This window comes from Panthera tigris, chromosome D3 (assembly GCF_018350195.1).
Source record: "Panthera tigris isolate Pti1 chromosome D3, P.tigris_Pti1_mat1.1, whole genome shotgun sequence".
In the NCBI taxonomy this organism is placed as follows: domain Eukaryota; kingdom Metazoa; phylum Chordata; class Mammalia; order Carnivora; family Felidae; genus Panthera; species Panthera tigris.
Genome location: NC_056671.1, coordinates 46,605,923 through 46,631,950, shown reverse-complemented (window position 1 = coordinate 46,631,950; position 26,028 = coordinate 46,605,923). Strand labels below are relative to the sequence as shown.

The window sequence follows — 26,028 nt, the reverse complement described above, 5'->3', positions numbered from 1 at the left end:
TGGATGTGTACGTAAGTGTACATGTTGTGCCTTCTCTGCTTTGCATTGTTGAGGCTGCAACCTCCCTGTTTGTGCCTGGGGCCCCACCCCCTCTGACCTACAGGAGGACATCTATGCGGTTCCTCCCCTCTCCCAGGTAATCGCTTGTTCCTTGTTCCCATCACCTGTCTTACCTTTAAAATGCTAAATCTTATAAAGTACTTCTGATCCCACATTACTCTCCTTCCTTACCATGTTGTCTTGAACACCCTCTGTTTATAGGTTTATTCTCCCTGTTGCACTCACTGCTCTTGATCAGGTCACCATTGGACTACACTCAGTTGCCTGGTTGAGTGGTTCTTTCTCAGTTCTCCTCTTTCTTGACCTCTCACTGGCACTGAAAGTTGTTGATTACACCCTCCTTCATAGAACATTTTCTTTACTTGGCTTGCAGAACATCACTCTCATTTGATTTTATTTCAGTTTCCTGTGCCAGTCCTTTGGCATTCTTCTAGCTTCTGATATTAGAGTGTCTCTGGGGGTAGGCAGGGAACCTCTTTTCTGTCCATACTTGTCTCTAGGTCCTTTGTACTCAAAGTGTGGTCTGAGGATTAGGATCAGTATCCCCTGGGAGCTTGTTGGAAATTCACAACCTAAGGTCTCAGCTCAGACCTAGTGAATAAGAATCTGCGGGTTTTTTTCCAAATCTGTAGGTGATGCATACAGACATTAAAGCTTGATCCCTGTTGCCTTACATGGCCTCATCTAGTCTCATGCCGCTAAATATTATCTGTATTCTGATAACTCCATTATTTTGTGTCTCCAGCCTCTGGCTTCCCCCCGGATTTCAGACTCATTGTCTAACTATCCACTTGACATATTCACTTAAATGTCTAACGATATCTTCTACATATATTACAATGTCCCGAAGAGAACTCTTGCTTTCTGTTCAAAGCCGGGTCCTTCTGCAGTCTTCTGTGTTTTGGTAGGTGGAAGATCTGTCTTTCCAGGTGCTTTGGCCAAGGCTGGGAACCTTCAAACTGTCAGACAGTCTCGTTTTTGTGTGTCACATCCATATTCAGTCCCTCAACAAATCCCGTTACATGTACCTTCAAAATATATCAGACTCTGGCCACTTGTCATATCGGCACTCTTACCACTGAGACCCACGCCCCCACCACCTCTCACCTGGATTGTCACAGCAGTTTTCTCACTATTCTCCCTGCTTTCACCCTTCTCTCCAGCATTGTGCTAATCACAACGTTCATAGTGATCATTCTGAAACATGAATCCCTTCACATCAGTTCTCTGCACAAAACCCTCCAATGGCTTTGCTTCTTTGCTGGAATAAAAGCCAAAGTCCTACACGATCTGGCCCTCTGTCACCGTTCTGAAGTCTGCCTCTCTCCTCCTCACTTCTGTCACCCTGACCTCAGTGCTAGTTCTTGAACTTGCCAAGCATGTTCTCCCTTAGGCCTTTGCTTTTCATTATTTCCTCTGCCGGGAACTCTCTTCTCCCAGATATCTACAGTGCTTGCTCCCTCACTCAGAAAGACTTTCTTTTGTTCAGAAAGACTTTCACTATATCAATTTTTATTCCCTCCCCTTTTTTGCCCTTTAAAAAAAAAAAAAAAAAAACCACCTTTCACATAATATTCATTTGGTGATCTCCCACAACTAGAATGTAGCCTCCTCCATGAGGGCAGGATTTTGTTCGGTTCATTCATGTATTCCCAGCCCCTGGAACAGTGCTAGACAAAGAAAGAGGTGCTCAATAAATATTTGTTCAACGAGTTAATGAATGAGTTACTACTCAGTGGTATGTCACGAAGGTTACAGAAATTCAGAGGAGAGGCTGCTGACCACTTGAGAAACTTGGACAAAGCACCACAATTGAGTAATGTTTTGAAGAGTCAGGAAAGGTTCTCCAGACAGATATGGCAGGGGTAGAAAATGCTTTGTGGGAGAGGACAACACATTCGGAGGTAAAGAAAAATAGTTTTCAAAAATGTCATGAAATGTGTGGTGTAGCTGAGGCAAGGGTGAATGTTGAGGGTGCTGGGGAGAGGTGACAAGATGAAGCCAAGAAAGTAATTTAGGACCAGCTGGTAATGAGTCTTGTGATAAGATTGTGCCGAAGAATTTGAATTTTAGCATATTGGTGATGGGGAGCCAACAGACATAATTATTAGAGTGACATCATATTACTGTTTTACCAAGATTCATGTATTTTTTAAGGTAAACATTGTGGAATTCTTGTAATTCCATTATACTGAGACAGGACTTTGAAGAAAATGAGACCTGATCTCTACTCAGGAGTTCGTACTCTGGTAGAGTGTGCTGTAGGAGTAAAGATTGATTCAGGGTCCTCGTGTCCTAGACGAGAGATGACAAGAGTTTGAATGAAAGCAATCATTGAGAATGGAAAGTTGCAGTTCTCTCTTTGTGTTGCTTTAGTGAACACATGTCCTTCTGACCGTTACTGAAGGGTCAGAGGCTTCCTCGAGGAAGCCTGGTTGACTTTCTTGACTTGATCAGATCTCCACTTGCATGTTCTGTGCACCGTTTTCCCAGAGTTGAAATTCTGTACAATTATTGGTTTCTGTCAGCCCTGCCCGTCAACCGGATAGTACATTCATTCCATGAGAAATTCTGCAACCCTGGCAACTAGCATAGATTCTGGCACCCATTAGGAGTTCACATATTGGAGCAAATGAAATTTTGGGATACATTTTTAAGACAAAAATGACTGAGCTTGAACACTAGTTGATGTGGAGGATAATGATATATTTAGGGATCCCATCTATTTTGGCACCATATTCGGCCCCCTTCTACATTCCTTGTCTTGGTTAACAGCATCAACATCTTCCCACTGGGAAAACTACACATGTGGAAGTCACCTTTACCCCTTCCCTCACACTTCCCCCAGTACACGCTGAGGGGGCCTTAGTTCACCTCCCCTTCCTTTGACCCCAGAGACGTGGAGGGTGCTTTTCTAACCAGTTTTACTGCTTCTGGTCTTTGTCTCTGCCAGCCATTTTTCACCTGGCATGTTGTCAGATGTGAGAGTCTGAAAAGCAGTCCCCGACGGATAGGTTTGCCTTCCAATCCTGGGAACCTGTAACTGTATGTATGTATGTATGTATGTATGTATGTATGTATGTATGTATGTATGGGAAAAAAGACCTTGACAGATGTGATTAAGGATTATGGAGAGAGAGGAGACAGAGGCTGAGGTGATCCGAAGGCCAAGGGATGTGGCCACAGGCCGGGGAGTGCAGGCAGCCTCCAGACCTGGAAAACATTAGGAATGTATTTTCCTTTTAGTGCCCCCGGAGGGACGGTGGTCCTGCCAATGCTGTGCCTTTGGTCCAAAGAAGGTGATTTTTGATTTCTGGCCTCCAAAATTATAAAGGACTAAATTTTTGTTGTTTTAAGCCACCATGTTTGTGGTAATTGTTACAGTGGCCATAGGACACTGATAGATCAGAGATGTCTGTAAAGTCTAAAACTGACCTCATCACTCCCTGGGAAAACATCCCCATTACTACAGTTGAGTCCAAACTCCGATCTATTTCACTTTAAAGCTTCAGCTCTGCTGACCACATCTTTTTCCTCCAGCCACCCTTGTCTCTAGCTGTACTAGATATTCTGGGCACACATTTGTTCTTTCAGGCTTTGGGGCTCTTTGCTGTTCCCCTCATACCCCTCATACTCTTTTTCTGCCTTAAACTAGTTTTCATCATTGCAGCTCAAATGTCATCTCTGCGTGGAAATGTACTCTGGGTCCCTCATGAATGACTTCTTCAACTGTCCCCACAAATGCTTTGTATAAACGTTAAGTTTACTTACATGTCTTATGTTTACCTATGTGTACTTATGTGTCTTATATATTGGACTTTGAATACTTGGAGAGCACCAGCCTTGTCTCTTTAATCTTCCTACACTGTTTCAGCAACTAGCTCTTTACCTGGTGTGTGGTAGATACTTGGTAAATGTTGATTTATTAAGTTGAAGTCACAAGAAAAGTGGTTTTTTTAAATAACTGTGGATTATTCTGTAACTGGTTTTAGTTCTGCAGAGTGAATGTATATGTGACCTTCCTGAAAAAAATTTTAAGGATGTCAGCAATCTAGGAAGCTGTGGATTTAATCGTCCAGAATAGATACACATAAGATTCCCAGTAGTCCACACAGTGTGGAATTCTTCGTCTTCAATTACATGCGCGGATTTTGCAAGTTGTGGAAAACAGGAGTAGATTTAGTTGCTTGGGGACAAGCCAGTACTTTTAAGAAACTCTGTCCTAAGCAACACTATACCATTTGGCTGATTTTGACCTTGGACATCATTCAGTGAAGATATGTCTGTCTAGAATGTCTCTCACTCTTGATGCTTGCTCCCAGGGTTCTGTTTCAAGCTTTTGTCACTTCCTTAGTAAATTATTATAGTAGCCTCTTGGCAGACCCTTCTGGACTCATTCTGACTTTCAGTTTACAATTTATTTTCAATGTGGTAGGTTTTTATTTATTTTGCTTATGTTCTTTATATTTACTGGGTAATTTTTAAGTTTACACAACAGCACCTTAAGGCAAAATTAAAATTTGGCACTGATATTTTGAGCTTGGGTTACCTTGGGTTACTTTGGACATTTTTAGAATATGCCTAGTATGCGGGAAACCAACAATAAAAGTATTAAATTGAGTGTGTGTATCTCCTGATCATTTCCTGTTACCTTAAGTAACAGGGGAAAGGTTACTTGGACCTTCTCCACAGTTCTTCCACATTTTGCTCCTTTGTAATATTTGTTCACAAGCTTGTTTTCAAAGGTCATATAAAAATAAGTTGATCAGGATAGCGTTAAGAATTGTTGGCATGTTTACATTGTTAACTTTATGACCTCTTCTTTTAGCCTTTTAATAGGGGTAAAATTCAAAAAGTAGGGTGGAATTAACGATCCTCTTAATTCTGAATTTTTGAAGACTACTTTATTAAGGTATGACTGGCATACAAAGAACTGTACATACTTAAAGTATGAAACTTGATAGAAATGTTGTAAAGTCACGTTAAACCAGTCACAGCCATTGGCTGCCATGCTATTTGGATGAGAGAGAGAGAGATTAGGATTGTGAAGTGAAAGGAGATTGTGTCCTAATGTGAACAGAGCTTTAAAGATCTAGGCCTGTGGAGATTTGTCACATTAAAACATTCTATTAATATGCTGTTTTCATTGAGAAAATAATCAGGCAGAGTTTCTACTTTAAGTGCTTATCTGTAGGCTAAAGAATTTATCTTGTAAAATAGTCTTTTTTTCAAAGTGTTATTCTCATAGTTTCTCAATAAAATGTAATTCTCAAGCCACCAGAGTCCTTTTGTAACTAGGTGGGAATAAACAAAGGCACAAATATTCCTTTTCTCATTATTCGATGATATGGATTTTCCTAGTTACCCATCAGAAGTTCAGTAAATAACATAAGGCTATTTCATAAATTCCCTTACCCTGATTTTCAGAGGTTGATGAAGTATCCTGAAAATTTAGGGTGGCTTTACTTACAATACAGAAACACTTGTGTTTGTAGGGGAAAAACACAGTGGGAAATTAGAAAGATGGTGAAAGGCTAACTTTGTCTAGAATCTAGTTTGTGTATGTTGTTAAAATAAATGTCTTTTGCTTCATTTGGAAATATGTCTGTAGAAAAATCAACCAGTTTAGCTTCTGCGTTGTTTTTGTTTTCCAGTGGCATTGAAGTGAGAGAGCAGGACCAGAATATAGTTCATGCATCCAGCATGAAAGATCTTTGGCTTAACAGGTTTTGGGTGCTTATTTGTTTGGGCTTTGTTTTATTTTTGTTGTAGTAAAGTATGTGTAATATAAAATTTGCCATTTTTACCGTTTTTCAGTACACAGTTCGGTGGTCTTGAGCACGTGGAGCACAGTCACACTGTTGCACAACCATTACCCACCCTCCCCCGCCCGAATTCATCCTTCCAAACCGAAACTGAAACTCCCAACTCTACCCATGAAAGACTAACTCCCTATCTCCCTCCTTGTGTGTGTGTGTGTGTGTTGTTGTTTTTTTTTAAATGTTTTTCTGAGACAAAGAGACAGAGCATGAGAGGGGGAGGGGCAGAGAGAGAGGGAGACACAGAATCTGAAGCAGGCTCCAGGCTCTGAGCTGTCAGCACAGAGCCTGATGCGAGGCTCGAACTCACAAACCGTGAGATCATGACCCGAGCCAAAGTCGGTTGCTCAACTGACTGAGCCACCCAGGCGCCCCTGTGTATTTTTTTTTTTTAAAGCATGAGGATCATTGCCTTATGCTATTATAAGATAGCTCAGTAACCACCACAGTGCAAGCATTAAGCACTGTCTCCAAGTGCTTTATGCTTTCCATTAAGACATTACTATGTTGCCCATTAACATTGGATGACAGATAAGGTCTGGTTTATTTGATATTTATATGTATGGGCAAAATTGAAAACCTGAAGTTTTAAGATTGAGATTTAAGATCTCAGAAGTGCTAAGATCTACCACTGACATATTACTACTGGGAGATTTGAAAATTACTTCTATGGGCAGGCTTTACCTTGATCAGTAAACCTCCACAGTGGGTTTGGTGTTTTTAGGTATTTAGCTAAACATGTTTGAATTTTTGTTTTTTTAATGTTTGTTTATTTTTTGAGAGAGAGAGCAAGCTGGAGAGGGGCAGAGAGAGGGAGAGAGAAATCCCAAGCAGGCTCTGCACTGTCAGCTCAGAGTCCTATGTGGGGCTCAAACTCATGAATTGTGAGATCACGACTTGAGCTGAAACCAAGAGTAGGATACCTAACCGATTGAGCCACCCAAGTGCCCCAACATGTTTGAATTTAAATATATCTATAACTATTGGTCTACATATGAAATGATGCTATCCTAGAGACAGATTGGTGTGACTAATGCTATGAATGCAGTCTATTAAGAATAATTCCCTATTTAGAGGCACCTGGGTGGCTCAGTCATTTGCTTGTCTGACTCTTGGTTTTGGCTCAGGTCATGATCTCATGGTTCCTGGAACTGAGCCCCCTCGTCAGGCTCCTGGGCCGTCAGCACAGAGCCTGCTTGGGATTCTCTCTCCCTCTCTCTGCCCTTCCCCCGCTCACATGCATACACATGCGCTCGCTCTCTCTCAAAAAGAAGTAAATAAACTTAAAAAAAAAAAAAAAGACTCCCTTTTGCCAATTAGGTAATTATTTCATACTATGTATATTAGACATGTCTCTGTTCATAGTATTAGAAGTAATGAGCTTTTGTTCTTAATTAAGCAGCTAGTTAGTTTTTACCACAGGGGCACTGTAAATCATGTTGTTGATCATGTTTCCTTCTCTCCCTTTGAAGCTAAAATGCTCAGAGAGAAGTTTGTGATCAACCCCTGGCCAAGTGTACAGACCCTCATGGCATGCATGGGGACGCTGCCTCATTTCCTTCTTCATTTTACATCCTCCTTGCCCTCCTGCCTGCCTTGCTTTTTCTTTATCTTAAATTGGTCAGCTGCCCTGGGGACTCGAGATTCACCTTCTTCTCAGTGCCTGCGGTCACTCCCTACTGCCACACCTTCCTGGTGCCTTGCACTCCCATCCTACTGAATACCTCATTCCTGTCTGTATTGGGTCCTGCTCTTCCCTCTCCTTGGTAAAGTCCTCTCATAACTCTCCCCCCACCCCCACCCTTACTTTTGTCAACTTTGAGCTCCATCATCAGTCACAGTCCTTTCTAGACACCCTGTCCTTTTGGCCTGCTGTTCCCATTCAGACTTCTGTTATGGTACCTAGAAAACTTTACCAAATTCAGATGTTCACAAAATAGTCCACCTCTACTAGACCCTGGGCAGGGACCAGGTCATACTGTTCTTTGACTCCACGCTGCCTACACTTGATAAGGGGAGAGGGGGAATGAATTAACCAGTGTCATATACCATGAATGAGCCAGTAATTCTGTAAGAATTGAAAAATGACCATTGGACTAAACAATATTGAGGTAATTGGTGACCTTTGTCAGAACCCTCCAGGGCAAAGGTGGGGATAGCCTGGTTGTATTAGGGAGGGAGGTTGGGAAGAAGGGCTGAGGGAGGGGAGAGGTAGAAGAACCAGGAGAAAGGAGTAGAAAGGCAGGCTGGGAGGGGGCAAAGGGCATTAGGTTGTACCTCTTGTCACAGAGGACAAGGGTCTGTACTCTCTGTCATTTGGGGGTGTATCCCTGGGAGGTAACCCCGGTGGCCCCGTAGTATGGATGAAGGGAGTAGGTCTTCAGCTTATATTCACCAAGTTGAAGTCTTGTTTTAGAAAAAGTTTCTTTGCCTCATAGGAGCTCTTAACTGCGTTACCTCTTTGGTGTTTACTGCACATGTCTGCTTTTTGTTAGGAATTTTCTTTTTAGGTGGACAAGTCCCTGTCTTATGATTTGTAGCCCTTAAACAGCAAATACATTGTGCTGTTCATAGTGCCATTTAATAACTGCCTGAGGTTTTTTTGCTTCAGTGCTTTTTGGTTTTCATGACATCTAAATTATAAAGTACTAATGCATCTTAAATGATACTAACCAATTCAGATAAAACTATTTTGTCTGACTCTTCAAAATCTTAATTTTTTTCATATGAAACAAATTTGAAAATGTAGGTGTGAAAAAACCACTCCTATTTCACCACCTAACACCACTGTCATCATCTCTGATTCAGGATTTGCTCAGGCAACTTCCTCTCACCAACACTCTTACCTCTACCTGAGTGTCGTTTTCTTTTTTTAAAGATTTACCTGAGGCACCACGTCTCCTATGTCGTCTTTCCTGATACCCATCAACCTAGCCGAGAAAATTGATTCCCTTACCTCACTGTGCCCTAGACAGACTTCTGTTATTTTACTGCTCTGGTCTGTATGTACATCTGAACCAGACTGGCCTCTCCTTAGGAAGGAGTAAAGTTATTTTTTTGCTCTATATTTTAGAGTTGCAGAACAATACCTTGATTATTTTTGCCTTTTGTATTTTGTTAAAAGCATTTTTCTGTTTTATTAAGTTGTATGTGTAAATGTGATTTTAACAACTAATTTCATCTGATGGCGGCTGTCCTTTCTTTGTTACTGGCTATTCAGGTTGTGTTTAATTTTTTTGAATACAAGGTTGTGTTACTGCCTGACAAAATTGACAGTGAAAAATATGTCTCTTTGAATTTATTATTAAAATATCTGTTTCTTTGTTATAACGTCTATGACTTGAACAAAGTATATTTTCAGAAATTCCAGTAAAATTATATTTACAGAAAATAAAAATTGCTGACATTGAAAGACATTCTCCAAGTAACTTAACACCATTCAGAGGGGCCAGGGTTCAGAGTTCAAGATGTGTTGTCCAACCTGCAATTGTACTTGTCCAACATTTGTTACTATGGTGTTTCCTGACTTGTAATGGTTCCAACTTACGATTTTCCAGCTTTATGATGGTGTGAAAGTGATATGCATTCAGTAGAAACCATACTTCAGGGTTTGAATTTGGATCATTTTTGGGACTAGTGCTGGGCAGCGGCAGTGAGCCTTGGCTCCCGGTAGGCCAGTAAGACAAGCATTCTGCATCCAGACAACCATTTTGTTTTTCAGTATAACATTCAATAGATTATATGAGATGTTCAACACTTTATTATAAAATAGGCTTTGTGTCAGATGGTTTTGCCCAAATAATGTAAGTGACGGAGCATATTTAAGGTAGGCTAGGCTAAGCTGTGATGTTGAGGAGGTTAGGTGTATTACATGTGTTTTTAACTTAATATGTTATTTATTTTAGAGAGCACAAGGTGGGAGAGGGGCAGAGGGGGAGAGAGAGAAAGAGAGGATCTTAAGCAGGCTCCATGCTCAGTGAAGCCCAATGCAGGGCTCGATCCCAGGATCCTGCGATCATGACCTGAGCTGAAATCAAGAGTCAGACACTCAACCAACTGAGCCACCCAGGTGCCCCATAAATTAATTAATTATTTTAACATTTATTTATTTATTTTGAGAGAGAGCACGTGCACAAGCAGTGCGGGTTGGAGAGACGGGAGAGATAGAGAATCTGAAGTAGTCTCCAGGCTCAGAGCTGTCAGCACAGAACCCGACATGGGGCTCGAACTCCTTCAATTGTGAGATCATGACCTGACCCAAAGTTGGACCCCTAACTGACTGAACCACCCAGGTGCCCTGACCTAATATTTTGAACTTGATGAGTTTATTGGGACGTAACCCCATTGTAAGTCAAAGAAGATCTAAAATCAACCGAATGTGATAAAAATAAGGTTCCTTGATGTTGGCTAAGTTATAGAATGCAGCAGAGGGAAAAGAAAGTGCTAAAAAATTTGATTTCCTGAACAGTTTAGCTATAATACAAACTAAGCAGATGGTCAGTAAATTTAAGGAAGTTTAAGGAAGTTTGCTTGAATGTGTGTAAGAGTTCTGCCCTAGAGCTGAGGACAATTGAGTGTATAGTCATCTGCTTAGGAAGGGAATTTAGAAAGTTACCTTGAATTTATATTTCAGTAGAAATACGGGCACAATTTAAAGTTTTTTGTAGATTGCTACTTTCAGCTGAAGTATATAGAGCAATAAATGAATCGGAGGACTTAAGTTCAAATGCTGGTTCACCTAACTCAAAAGCCATGAGACCATCAGCACACGTGTTAATAACCCCGTAGTCCTGCTTTGCTGTCACCAAGGCACCCTGGAAATGCTAAAAGGAGATGAATAATGTGATCATGCCTGAAAACTATAATGTGTTGTATAAAAATAAGTTGTCTTCGTATTCTCAAACAGGCAGATGGCTCTACCCTGAATACATAGCCAATTAGGAACATGGTATTTCTATCCTAAAAATGCCTGCCTGATAATTGGATTGTATATGGATACTTTCAGCTTTAGCTCTTGAGGATTAAAATAATATCATACCAAAAGAAGTATTTTTTGAGGTATTTTAAGATTACCTTTTCTTCTGTGTCTACAGTATCAAAGGTAATTTAAACTTCCCCTGAGTACACCACTGTAACTTTTTCCTTATACGTGAATTCTAAAAACTGAATTTTTTTTTTTTTTTGGTAGGTTACCCTTTAGATGCTTTGAGAGGGAAGATAGAAATTTTGGGGGAGGGGGAACTCCTTCCTGAATATGATTTCTTAAAGAATTGGATAATCTTTGGAAATCTCTTGTAATGTCTAAAATCTGTTTAATTGTAAGTTTATAGTAGCCTGTATCTGTTTCATAAATCCACTTTAGCCTTATTGGGTGCAGGTTCCCTGAAATCCCTGAGGAGGTGGTTAATGGATGGATTGTTGAAGGACAAAGTAGGCTGCTTAAGTTTCAAAGCCTAATGCATTAAGGGAGATATCCATTGTTACTGCCACCTCGCACCCAAGTTCCGTTCATTGACTGCGAACCTGCTCTGCCACAGAGTCCGAGTCCGAGCGGTCCCTGAGCAGACTGGAGGCAGTGACGGCACGCTCCTCTGAAGAGGAAGGAGAGCACCTGGGCAGTAGAAAACACAGAATGTCAGAGGGAAACGATTGTGGTGGTGGAGATGCTCTCTCCAATGGCATCAAAAAACACAGGTAGGACAGTCTAACGGTCACTATTGCTGGCTTTTTCTTATAAAATACTTACAGGTTCATAAAGAAAAGCATACCTTCTCTTTGTTTTTCCCTGTCTGTGTTGGACATTTATATTGCCGTTACCACCTCAGAGAAAGGATTTAGCTTAAGTACTTTTGCTCATTTGAGAGAAGAACATCATCTGTAATTGTAGGAACAAAGCATAAAACGTGGTTTTGGCAACCATGGTTTCGGGGAACATAAATCCTTTAGTTGAAAATTCAGATAGGCTCTTCAGAATTGTCTGTCGCAATTGATGCCGGGCTCCTTTTTCCTCATACATCTTTGATGACTCTGCCTCCCCGTGCTATTTTAGTTTCTCGCCATTTGATCTTCTTGTTGGTTTTAGTGAGAGTGGATGGTAATATTGCCTGCCTGTTGATACAACTCAGTTACATTTAAACAAAGCCCTTTATTAAGACCCAGGGTTTGTTGAACATATCCATTTTACACTGTCTAATAACATTAGTATCTTTTTATTCCCTTGATGATTTCTTCCTAGAGATTGCCCCAGAGTAACGAGAGGCAGCAGGCACTGGAGCTCTCAGGTTTCGGCACAAGTGTGCAGACACAGTGGCACATGTGCCTGCCGGTATTCATAAAATATTTTATCAAATTATGGATTAAGGCTGTATCCTGGTGTCATTGTGAAATGCACACGGGGGGGCGGGTAAGAAGTTATTAACGGTTAATTTCTACAAGATAGTTTCGTTTGTTTAATATTTGCAAGTTGTATAACTCTGACTCCATTTCTGGTCCTGATTGGTCTCAATTATTCTACTGGGGGGAAAATGTACATATCCCTTCTGATTTATGTGTATTTGCCCCTGGCTAACAAAAATAGTTTATACTCCTTTTGAAAACATCCAGTGAATTTTAGGTAATAAACTAATTGAAACCAGGATTTTCTTTTGTTTGGTTAGGGAGTATCCTCTAAACATACTTACTGATGCGATTTACTATTGAAAATTATGTGGCCAGCAGTGCTTTCCTGATTGCCTTCAGTAGTTGCTGTCAACTCCTTTGGGAGTCCGGGGCTAAAAAAGTTCTGTATAGGACATGAAATACCTAACAGGACACTTGGCAGGCTTACCAGACATACATTATGACAGTCTGGTGAGAACACAGGTGAACTCTTACGAATAGATGATACAGTTGTTCAAATATCCATCAGAATAAAATAGAAGGTTGCAGATAAATTCCAGGGTCACTTTGTGCTTAAGTACTCTCATATCCTAGGGCTGGAGGCATTTCTCTGCTGCCTTTCAGAGTGCCAGTAGCCCTTTAGTATGTGCGCTGTAATCATAACAGTAGTTATTTTGCACTTGACAGAAATTTATTATACTGTATTTATATATTGTGTGTTATATCTTAATTAGTCAAACCCAGAATGGTAAAGTGAGAAAGTTAAGGTGAAATTGTTCAAAAATGAAATCAGGGCAGGTCACTAAGAAAAACTTCAAAGGAATGCAGCTAGGTAGTGACCTCACTGGAAAAGTTAAACTGATAAATGAGCTGCAACTTACTAAGCCTGTAAGTGTAATAAAATATTCTTTAGTATTTAGGAGAAAAGAGGACAGTTTAGGAAATTGTCAGCAATCAGGTATGTAGGGAAAACATAACAGTTTCTATTTTAAAAAGTAATTGTAAGGAGTTTTTTGTTTTGTTTTTTAGCCTTTTGTCATGAAGTTCCTCTCTAATCAAATAAAGAGAACTTATGCCACCAATAATTTAAAAGTTTCATTTCAGATTAAGAAAGTAAATGTAGTATTCAGTGTTACCAAGTCCCTCTTGCCTGTACCTTCAATTGCATTGTAAGTAATCTGTGTTTATAATGGGCAATTATTGTGGTAATAGGAAGAATAATTTGAATTAGTAGTAATTTTGGCGTTGTTTTTTTATTTTTTATTTTTTTCAATATATGAAGTTTATTGTCAAATTGGTTTCCATACAACACCCAGTGCTCATCCCAAAAGGTGCCCTCCTCAATACCCGTCACCCACCCTCCCCTCCCTCCCACCCCCCATCAACCCTCAGTTTGTTCTCAGTTTTTAAGAGTCTCTTATGCTTTGGCTCTCTCCCACTCTAACCTGTTTTTTTTTTTTTCCTTCCCCTCCTCCATGGGTTTCTGTTAAGTTTCTCAGGATCCACATAAGAGTGAAACCATACGGTATCTGTCTTTTTCTGCCTGACTTATTTCACTTAGCATAACACTCTCCAGTTCCATCCACGTTGCTACAAAAGGCCATATTTCATTCTTTCTCATTGCCACATAGTATTCCATTGTGTATATAAACCACAATTTCTTTATCCATTCATCAGTTGATGGACATTTAGGCTCTTTCCATAATTTGGCTATTGTTGAGAGTGCTGCTATAAACATTGGGGTACAAGTGCCCTATGCATCAGTACTCCTGTATCCCTTGGCAATGTTTTTAGAAAAGCAGAAGTAGGTGCTGTTGGAGGATCAGCCCAAAGTGACCCTAGAGTTTATCTGCAGTCTTCTATTTTATTTTTAAAAGTCACGTGAAATTAGTATTTGACCTTGTCATATATTATATATTTCCTCTTCCCTCCATACCACCATTTACCTTCTAGGATATACACACTTAAATTTAGGAAGGAGGACATGGGAAGAATATAGATTGTAAAATTTTTTAAAGTGGGAAATTAATATTTTTAAATGGCAAAAGATAAGCCTTACAATAATTCACATGGAAAGTATTAAATCATGGCCTAACTGATTTGCTGATAAACTAGAACAGGGGTTTTCAACTATTTAGCCATGGAACCACTTGTATAACAGATATTTAGTGTGGAAACTTAAAATCTCAACCACCTTCGGAGATCGTTGGGTCTCCCCTCAGAGGGGTCCTCTCCGCTCTTCTCCCCTGTCTCTAGCTTCAGTGGGAGACACCACATCTACTTCATGTCCTTATCCGACAAAAATATTTAAGCTCTATTTTCTGTAGTATGTGTTATAAACCGTTACAAACTATGTTTCTGTTCCTGTTTATTACATACATAGGGGCCTTGGAGGGTGTTTGCTACGTGGGAAGCACTCAGTGCAAATGACCTGCTTTAACTCTGTTCATTCCATTTTTCCTCAAAAACTGTGATTTGCTTTGCCCTCAACCTCTACCCACTCGTTTTCCTTTTCCACCTAGTCATCGTAGGGTGACATTGTGGGGCACAGTTTGAAAATTTCCAGGTATAGGGCATATGTCATATTAACTATAAAATAAGGTGTGCTAAACTAATTTCTATGATAATAAAAGTGTAGATACTATGGATGTTTAATCTGTCCCATGTGATAATTGCCAACAAAATATTTAAAAAAATTTTTTTAATGTTTATTTATTTTTGAGAAAGAGTGTGAGCAGGGGGGAACGGCAAAGGGAGAGGGAGACACAGAATCCAAAGCAGGCTCCAGGCTCCAGTGCTGTGCATGCTGTTGGGCTTTCAGGTTAGTTCTAGAGAAATGTCAACAAAATTAGGGTTTTACTTATGACCTAGAACCATAAATATTGCAGAGTTAGCGAGTATACAAAACAAGTGCTCCATTTCAATGGCATTTTATTTTTTCTCCGGAAAATATACTGAGTTGCTTTGTGGACAGTTAGGCTACACCATGCTGTAGTCAGGTTTATATTGATAGGGCTTCTTGACATCTTGGCTGTGTTTCACAGGAGCAGCTCTCTCGGACCTAATTTATGAAATTTATTCAGAGCTCTGATCTTTTAACTTGTTAGTGGTTTGCCCCAAGTTGTTATATTTGATAAAGATGCTGATATTTATTTCATTACATCACTGGATATGGTATAAAAGATACTTAATGTAGAACAGATTAGTTAGAATGTGAAACATAGGATCCATGTTACAGTTCTGTACATTCTATTTGTAAATGTTATTTACTTCATTAATAGCATTAAATGATAAAAGGAGAAAAACATACGATCATTCTAATAAAGAAAAAACATTCAATAAAATCACAGTCATTCCTGATTAATAAATATCTTAGCAAATCACAAATATAAGAGAGAACTTTAATCTTGTTAAAATTCACAAGAAACGAATTACTTAATGAGATAGTAAAGACAGTACTTAGAATATCAGGAATAATATAGGGATGCCTGCTGTCATCTTTGCTATTCAGCATTATTTGGAGGCCATAGTCAGAGATATACCATAGCCATGAAATTTAGAAATAAAAACAGGGTGCCTAGGTGGCTCAGTTGGTTAAGCGAGATCAGGTCATGATCTCGTGGTTCGTGAGTTCAAGCCCCACGTCGGGCTCTGTGCTGACAGCTCAGAGCCTGGAGCCTGCTTTAGATTCTGTCTCTCCCTCTCTCTCTACCCCTCCCTTGCTCACACTCTCAAAAATAAAAACTAAAAAAATTAAAAAAAAAAAACCATAAGTATCTACCGGCAAATTGTTCAAGTTGGTAAAGAAGTTTGGCAGGGTTGCTTTCATACACAATCAACTGTTTACATTTCTGTGCACCATCAACACACTAGCTTAACTGGGGAAGAGGGCATACTGAGAGTACCTATTATAAAGTTACATACCTAGGAATAAATCTTAGCAAAAAATGTAATATTAAACTTACTGAAAGACCTAAAACTTATTGAGATGGCAAATACATTGTCAGAGAGACATTTTTGCCAAATTGATCTGCAAGATTCAGTGTAGTTTTAATTAAAATCTCAATGCCCTTTTCCGTGGAAGTTGAAACACGAATTCTGAAATATGTATTTAAGCCCATAGGGCTTTGAAGAGCCAAGATACTGCTCAAGAACCAGGTTGAGGGAAAGGAAAGCATTTTCTTTATCAGACGTGAAGACTGATTATAAGTCTTTAGTGCAGAAGTTTCATGGAGGCAGACCTGGAGAATGGAACTAGAAGTTCGCAAGACCTGGGGTGCCTGGGTGGCTCAGTCGGTTGAGTGTCCGACTTCGGCTCGGGTCATGATCTTGCAGTCTGTGAGTTCGAGCCCCATGTCAGGCTCTGTGCTGACAGCTCAGAGCCTGGAGCCTGCTTCGGATTCTGTGTCTCCCTCTCTCTCTCTGCCCCTCTCCTGCTCATGCTCTGTCTCTCTCTGTCAAAAATAAACAAACATTAAAAAAAAAAAAATTTAGAAGGTCCCTAGACCCACAGATCTAGGAAACCTGGTATATACAGCACAGCTAACCTAGCAGATCAGTGAGGGGAAGAATGGGTTGTTAGGTAAATGGTACTGAGTTAGTCATTTAATGTGGGTCCTCCAAAACAAAAAGGAAATGGATCCTTATTTCATACACACAAGTATAAATTCTAGATGAACCAAACACTTGTGAAAGAGAAAAACTTAAAGACTTTTAGAAGGAAATATAAAGTATCTAACAGTTTTAAAATAGGGAAGAATTTCTTACAACAGAAATGTGATAGGGACTAAGTTTATATCTGATTCTAGTTAATGTACTTGTATTTATACTGATGTATTTACTTGAATAAAGCCTTCGATTCTCCAGTAAATGTGGCTAAGAGTCTCAAAGGTTTATTTTGCTGAAATGGCAGATTAGGACTCCTGATGATCACCTAGTTTACCCTTTATTTATCCTTCGTGACTTCTTTAGAATTGAATTATTACTAGCCAAATAACAGCAGTCTTCTGTTCATGAAGAAGTCATACAAAGAATATGCTGTTAAGTTGAAGAAATTAAGAATACAGGGTAAGACAATAACTTTCAAGAAGTAAGATTATAGTGAGAAAATGTTAGTCATGAAAATTATTCAACTTTGAATACATCTAATCACTAGAACAAAACCACCTTGGTTTTGAAATCTCACTGCAGATATGGGACAAATGATCTGGTTTCAGACTTGATCAGGTCCGGGCAGAGTTGCTAACCAGTTCCCCCTCCCAGATGTCCTCTGTTGCCCTGGGTGGAAAAAAAATACTCTTGTCTGTCAGAAAATGTTTGGGGTAATTCCCTGTTGTCATGTCGTGACCAGGGTCACGTTAGCAGGAGTCCAGATACATGTCTGAATTTTAAAGACCCAAGAGTCCTGGGAGAAGAACAAGAGCCTGGCCAGAATTACCAAGATTTGTGGTAGGGCCAGAGGGACCAGTGGTTTTAAGGACACTGTGAATCTGCACTCTCAGCCTTCTCTTTGCCCCAGAATACTTATTTGCTCTGGAAAGTAGAGGGCTTTAATGTTGTTGTTGTTGTTGTTGTTGTTGTTGTTGTTTTTAAGAAAAATTTAAAAACAGTATTACTAAAACGCACAGCTCTACTGTGGGGCCTACCTTTTTAACCAGTTGGACACATGGCTGTCTCAGAAACCTGAGAGAGAAGAGTGCTAGAGATGGAGAACAGTGAGAAGCTCCAGGAGAAGCAGCAGAGAAAGAGGATGCTTGACACTCCAGGAGATGCAGAGGTTGGGGCCAGGGTGCCGCAGAGTGCAAAGGAGGCAGACAGCTGGCGGTCCTGAAACCCCCCATCGGGGGGCAGTGGAGATCGGACCCCTGGGACAGATTGGCAGGTTGGATGCCAGCAGGCCACTCTGATTACATGTGACACCCACCTCTCCCACAAAAACATGATTGGAGATTTCTGGACCAGTAGGAGCTTGGCAGGTGAGGGCTGAGCACCCAACAAAAAGTGTTCAAATGCAAAAAGCTCATCTAGGACTAACAAGCTGTTGGGCCACAGTAGTATATTAGAAAGGAAAAGGCGCGGACAGGAGTCTAGACTCGTGATAATTACCTTCACAAAACCAGGTTGACTTGCCAAAGTTATTCCCAGAACTTACTCTAGGAAACCTGAGACCTCTTTTCACAGAATTCACCTCTTCCCATCCTGGTTTAAAAAGCAGATAGAGGAGTTGCTCTTTTTTTTCTTTTTTTTAAATATAATTTATTGTCAAGTTGACTAACATACAGAGTATATAGTGTGCTCTTGGTTTCGGGAGTAGATTCCCATGATTCATCACTTATGCACAAGACCCAGTGCTCATCCCAATAAGCACCCTCCTCAGTGCCCATCACCCATTTCTCCCTCCCCCGCCCCCAGCGCCCTCCATCAACCCTCAGTTTGTTCTCTGTATTTAAGGGTCTCTTATGGTTTGACTCCCTCTCTGTAACTGTTTTCCCCCCTTCCCTTCACCCATGGTCTTCTGTTAAGTTTCTCAAGATCCACATGAGTGGAGAACATGATATCTGTCTTTCTCTGACTTGTTTCACTTAGCATAATACCCTCCAGTTCCATCCACGTTGTTGCAAATGGCAGGATTTCATTCTTTCTCGTTGCCAAGTAGTATTCCACTGTGTGTGTGTGTGTGTGTGTGTGTGTGTGTGTGTGTGCGCGTGTGTGTGCGCGCGCGCGCGCGCATACACGCACACCATACCTTCTTTATCCATTCATCGGTTGATGGACATTTGGGCTCTTTCCATAATTTCCATAATTTGTCTATTGTTGATAGTGCTGCTATAAACATTGGGGTACATGTGCCCCTATGAATCAGCATGAAGGCTGCTCTTTTTAAAGCAGGGGCTGAGGTTCAGAGGCCCACAGGTTCACCTCCTTAGCTCACCCAGACCCCTGAAACACCTTTTTTGGGGTTGGGACATTTTAAAACACTGTTAGAAAAACACAGAATCTTTCCAGTGGTAGCATTCTATAAGCAAACAGTGGTGACATACACTTTTACCTGACTCTGAGGGCTCATTCGAATTTATTCTAGATCAGTGATTTTTGTGGGCTGATGAGAACAGTTTTCTAGGGCAGCCGTAATCTGCAAAGCTGTGCTCGAGTGAACAAAATAACAAATAGCTAATGATTTGTGTTGTTTGCCTTGGAGACGAACAGAAGTAAAGAGTATGTTTTCAGGCATATAATCCCATTTTAGGAACTTTATTATGGAAGTTTTCAAACATACAAACAGTATCATATGATGAGCCATTCATACCCATCATTCATCTTCAACATTTATCATGTGCCTCACCTTGTTTCATCTAGAGACCTCCCCACCTCTGATAATTTAAAAGATTATTTCTATTTTCATTTTTTTAACCTTTATTTTAAGTAGGCTCCACGCCCAACATGGGGCTTAAACTCACGACCCTGAGATCAAGAGTCACATGTTCTACTGACTGAGCCAGCCAAGTGCCCCTAAAAAATTATTTTAAAAATTAAATCAAAGATACAGTTTCATCATGAATTTATTATAACCCTTTAAAACATTGGGACCATTATTTTCTAAATCCACAGTACCATTATGACACCTAAAATATAGTATCCTTAATTATCAAATATTTAGTGGTATTCAGTTTTTCTTGATTGTCTCATAAATGCCACTTAGTAATTAGATCTAAAATGTCATTGAATAATAAAAATTTGGAAGGTCCACATACTGCATTTGATTTATAGGTCTCCTAAATACATTTTAATCTCTAGGTTTCTTCTCTTTCCCGTTTTTTTGTCAGTTATTTATGGAAGAAATCTGGCCATTTGTCCTGTAGAATAATCCACAGTCTGGATATTGCTGTTTGCATTCCCATGGTGTCATTTAACATATTCTTTTACTCCTGAATTGCTCAGCCAGATTTAGGATTGAATTATTTGGCACAAAATACTTCATAGGTACACATACCATAGGTGTACCTCCTGTTACATCCATTGGGAGCACATGCTGTCTGGTTTTCCTACTTTTTATAAGGTTGAGATTGATTCTTGGGGTGTCAGGCGTTCTCAGCCTGACACATGCATCATAAAGTTGTCCAACAGCCTTGAACCTAATGATTTTAGCAGGTGATGTTGATCAGTATCTCCATCCTTGTTTTATTAGGGGCTGCAAAAATGGTCCTATGACTTTTCTATCATTCCTCCTTCTTAGAACCCTTTGTAAAGAAAAAACTTGCCATTACCTCTTTTTAGAATATGTTGGTTCCCTAACATCCTCCAGAGGTAATGAATGAAAATACGGATTGGATTGCTTAAATCTATTGTGGTTATTTTTCCCATCTTTTAAAAAAATTTTTTAAAGTTTTTATTTATTTACTTTGAGAGAAACAGTGCACGGGAGGGGCAGAGAGAGAGGGAGAATCCCAAGCAGGCTGTGCACTGACAGTGATGCAGGGCTTGAACTCAACGAACCGCAACATCATGACTGAGCCGAAGTTGGAAGCCCAACTAACTGAGCCACTCAGGCACCCCTTTTACCCATCTTTGATCAGACGGAGCCCTTCTTTCTGTGTCCTTTTGACGGGTTTTTGCTTTGTTTTGTTTTTTGTTTTGTTTTTAGGTATAATTTTAATATAATCTAATTCTCTTTGATAGCTGCCTTGCTTTCTGATACAGAGATGTTTCAGGCTTATCTGCTATATTTTCAGCCCCAGACCTAGAGTCAGCTTTTTCTCTAAGGAGCCACATTTCATTTTTTGGGAAGTAATGTTTAGATGTAACAATCTCAGTGATAAGAATATTCATTACTGCTCTCTTGGCAGTTTTCAGTCCCTTTTATTGGAGAGAGGTGAACTCCTCCCCCTCCCCCCACCTTTTAAGGAAAAGTACTTCATGAGTTCATACCAATATATTTCCAGTTAAAATTTTGGATTATAGGATTTTCCTCTGAATTCCTTTGGTTTTACTTGTATTTCATGGTTTCTAATGGCATTAATAGAATTACCTGTTAGCTTTATTCTAACATGTTGGTTTTGCACACACATACACTCACAAACACTGTTACTAACAATATGGTTGCTGAAAAGAATTTCAGATTTCTTTTTAGTTCCTTTTAGTATATTCCATCTGGGATGTAGAGTCAGTGTTGTGTTTGAAGGTCACTTTATGTATGGTTAAATTACTAACTTGTTGCACAGATAGGCTCATTTGTTTCGTTTGCTTTCAGGTTTTAGAGACTCCCTTTTGACTTGGTTTTTAAGTCAAAAATACAAAACTAGAAAGATCTAGTTTCCATTCTTTTCCCTCAGCAGTTTCCCTCCTCCTCTTAAGTGTAATCATTCTTAAAATGCTCTGATGATTTTATTTTATTTTTTTTTTAACAATTATTTATTATTGAGAGACAGAGACAGAGCATGAGCATGGGATGGGCAGAGAGAGAGGGAGACACAGAATCTGAAGCAGGCTCCAGGCTCTGAGCTGTTAGCACAGAGCCCGACGCAGGGCTCGAACTCAAAAACCACAAGATCGTGACCTGAAGTTGGATGCTTTACCGACTGACCCACCCAGGAGCCCCTGATGATTTTGTTTTTAATATAAGCAGTGTAAAGATATATTCGTATTCCTTTTTAAATTATAAAAGATACTTAGTAACTTTCCTTTTTTTTTCACTCAGCATGTGCTAATTCCAATTCTTTTGGTCTCATGCTCCTTGATATTAGGTAGTTGGGTCACTTTTTCTTAAGTGTTATAACGCTTAAGAAATGCATATATGTGTGTGCCTGCACATACATATTTAGAGATGATTCTCTTTAGAATTTTTAATTTGTGATACATTTATGTGCTTTAAAGTTCAGAAATAGGGTATATTATACAAATTTTAACTCTTTTTAAGCTACCCATGCCTCTTCCTTTCCCTCAATTGCAATCATTATTATTACACATAATGTTTTCTCATACAAATGATAGAAAATGCATATATACAGTTTTTGCCCTGCTTTTATTTTTTTATTTTTTTAAAATTTTTTTTAATGTTTATTTATTTTTGAGACAGAGACAGCATGAATGGGGGAAAGGTCAGAGAGAGAGGGAGACACAGAATCCGAAACAGGCTCCAGGCTCTGAGCTGTCAGCACAGAGCCTGACGCGGGGCTCAAACTCACGGACTGCGAGATCATGACCTGAGCTGAAGTCGATGCTTAACTGACTGAGCCACCCAGGTGCCCCTGGCCCTGCTTTTAAATATACATGTATATGTGTATACACACACACACACACACATATAATTATGCAGCAAATATAATTTGAGCCCCTATTCTATTCATGATGCTTAGGTTACAATAATGAACAAAGTCCTCATTCCTATGGAGTGTCCCATTCTGAACTGAGGGAGGGTTAGAATCTTTTTTGTGTTTAAGATTGATTTGTATCTCTTTTTTTCTGTGAATTGCTCATATCCTTTACCCATTTTTCTGTAGGAATGTTAAACTCACCAGTTTTCAGGGCTTTATAAAAGTATCATTCGAGAAACCAGCTTTTAAATGCAACATGGGATCAAAATATGTTTTTCCAGGTTTGCTAAAGGGAAAGATAATTCTTAGAAAGAATTTTTAATTCTTAACATATAGTGGAAAAGACATTTATTAAAATGCTTTCATAAATGGCACTATTAATCCTGTTTTTGTTTCTGGACTTTGCACACATATGTATATTTGCTCTTTAAAAAAAACACGTAAGTGAATTAGAACAGTGTAGTAAGAGCTACCTGGGTTTGAATCTCATATCTACCACTTTTCTGACCTAAGCAAGTAATAAGTTTTTTGAAACTTCTTCATCTGTAAAATGGATATAATAATAGAGCCTACCTTATTGGCTTATTAATTAAAGACATAATGTATGCAAAACACTCATAATGATTTTGGCTAATTAAAAGTCAGGTACTCTTGCAAGTAGAAAACTGATAAATCCTGCGTAAAAACGGGTAAATGGAATTATTTTCTTCCTTTCTTTTAACTTAAAAGGTCTTTGGCCGAGCTTAAGAAGTGTAAATTGTCCTTTGAAACTGAAACTGGGGAAAGAGGTAGCTGAAAGTGTTGCTCTTGGAATGACATTGTTACCTTTGGTAAATGTGAAGTAAGGAAAATTGTCCCCACATTTAACATCTCCTGTGGTTGATTTCCATTGTCTTTTATAAGGATATTTCATAGTACGGTTAAATTGAAACGTGGTTTTTCTTTCTTTTGCCAGTACAAAGGTGTGCCTGGCCTCCACAGAGCTGGTTGTAAACTTCAGTTGTCAGAAGGGTAAACAAGTGGTGACTGGAGGCTTAAAGCTCTATTATTCATTCCTTGGTCCCTTGAGATTACTTTTCCCTTACACAGGCCCCATTACTTCTCCTTTTGATCCCTAGGCTTTTTGAATCTCATAGGTAAATATCCAATTTCTATTTGAAGTTTGTTTTATATACACTTATAATCCTCGGAATATCAAAAGGAAGAAGTTAAATATTTAATAAAATGGACATTCTTGCTTGGCATCTTGCTCTATTTAAAGATACACCCTCCACATGAACATAAGGTTTTAAATGTCTGGGAAATATCTTTCAGCGTAATTTAGTCTTTTAAGGCTCTACCTTTTTCTGTTTACTCTGTCCATTTCTTTTTTTTTTTTTCTTCAAGTTTATTTGAGAGGGGTGGGGGAGTGGCAGAGAGAGAGGGAGAGAGACAGAATACCAAGCCGACCACACTGTCAGCATAGAGCCCAATGTGGGGCTTGAACCCACAAACCATGAGATCATGACCTCAGCTGAGATCAAGAGTCAGACCTTGACTGAGCCCACTGAGCAACCCAGTGCCCTGCTTTTTAAAATTTTTTAAATTTTCTTTATTTAGAGACAGCTCAAGTCAGGGAGGGAGAAGGGAAAGATGGGGAGAGAGAGAGAGAGAAAGAGAGAATCTCAAGCAGGCTCCATGCTGTCAGCACATTGCCCGACTTGGGGCTTGAACTCACAAAACCATGAGATCATGACCTGAGCCAAAACCAAGAGTCACCCAGGAGCCCTTCAGTCCATTTCTTAATTACAGTAATTCACTGATTAGGCATCTTGACTTCTGATGGCATAGGGGATTTGGTCTTTAAGAATACACTCAAGTATCTCTTTCCCATTGGAGCTGTGCTAATTTAAATTTTGCCTAAAGGAGAAAACTGCCTCAGGGGACATACTGTTCTTCAGTATTGTTTGCTTTGCTTGTTAGTGTAGGAGGAATTTTCCTCTTTCAGAAAACACTATATATAATAAGGATTTGTAAGTTAAATGAAATCAGGAAGTGGTTGTTTAAAAACAGTTTAACAGTTTGTTTGTTGCTTTGTGCCTTTAAATCTTTAGAAAAATTTGGTTTTCATACAACTTTTTCAAAACCTTTTGACTGCATAAAATGTAATCTATCCTAATCGCAGAATATAACCTGCTGTTGAGTCATGTTGCTATAATACCACATTGAGCCAGGATTTGACACTTTAAGATGAAATTCCATGTTGCCATTGAAAGTATTCTCAAAGCCAATTCCTTGTTAATACAGCAGTGACTCCCATTAATTACACATCCTGGTTCTTAACCAGGAAGCATTGTCACTGCATCTGACAAATGTGGAAAATATAAATAACTATAACCAGGAAAGCATACTGTTATGATGTAGGATGGAATGATAGTCTAAGCAGAAAAAGGGATATGTGGTACAGCAGGGTACAGCCAGCTCTCAGAAGAGGTGAGAGAGAGAGCACAGTATCATACCAGTGCTGAAGTAAAATAGTGTGCTTGCTGGACTATAGGAGAGCACGTTAGAGACCTCTAACCAGTCTCAGCAAAACAGGCTTCTGTAGATCATTAATAACCATAGATTCTTCAGGGTGTTGTTTTGCTTTTGTGCTTTGGCATTTTGAGTTTTTTAATACCTTACGTATATTGCCACAAATTCTAGTAGGTTAAAGGTATACCAGGATCCTAAGATGACTGAGAACCATCAGCTTAATGTGTTTTTTCTTCTGGGTGTGGTTCTGGCTCTGTGACTTAGTACAGCTATATGGCTTTGGTAAGCATTTAATCCGTCTACACTCCAGCTGCTTCATCTCCAAGATGGGCAGTGCCCTATGAAAGTACAGTCCAGAGGCAAGATGCCTAGATCGTAGGCCTGTCAGTTTCTGAAGCTGCTAGCTGCCAAATGGATTATGTCAGCTACAAACCCAGTGCTCTTTACAGTATTGTGCATGATATTAATGGCTGCAAGTTACATTTAGATTATAAATTATTGTATATAAAGCACTTTTACAAACTCCGTAGTTTTTAAAATTTTTTTTTAACATTTATTTATTTTTGAGAGAGTGTGAGCGGAGGAGGGGCAGAGAGAGGGAGACACAGAATCCGAAGCAGGTTCCGGCTCCCTGCTGTCAACACAGAGCCAGGCATGGGGTTCAAACCCACGAACTGAGATCATGACCTGAGCCGAAGTCAGAGGCTTAACCAACTGAGCCACCCAGACGCCCCCAAACTCCATCGTTCTTGATTCTCAGAATACCTCTCAGTTATGGTTAAGGCAGGTATTCTTTTTTAAAAAAATTTTTTTAATGTTTATTTTTGAGAGAGAGCGAGAGAGCATGCGAGCACGAGTGGGGGAGAGGCAGAGAGAGAGGGACAGAATCACAAGCAGACTCCAGGCTCAGAGCTGTCAGGACAGAGCCCGATGTACGGCACGAACCG

The 26,028-nt window shown here is 39.6% G+C and overlaps 1 protein-coding gene across 5 annotated transcripts in view; it reads left to right on the top strand.

Annotated features, from left to right (window-relative positions):
- Positions 1-26,028, top strand: part of OSBPL1A (oxysterol binding protein like 1A) — a 242,774-nt gene that overhangs the window by 148,504 nt on the left and 68,242 nt on the right. For all 5 annotated transcript variants that reach the window (XM_007075995.2, XM_042963240.1, XM_042963241.1 and 2 more), the window contains one exon: positions 11,417-11,573. In XM_007075995.2, coding sequence (XP_007076057.2) covers positions 11,417-11,573 — 157 coding nt within the window. The remainder of the gene's footprint in view (positions 1-11,416; positions 11,574-26,028) is intronic.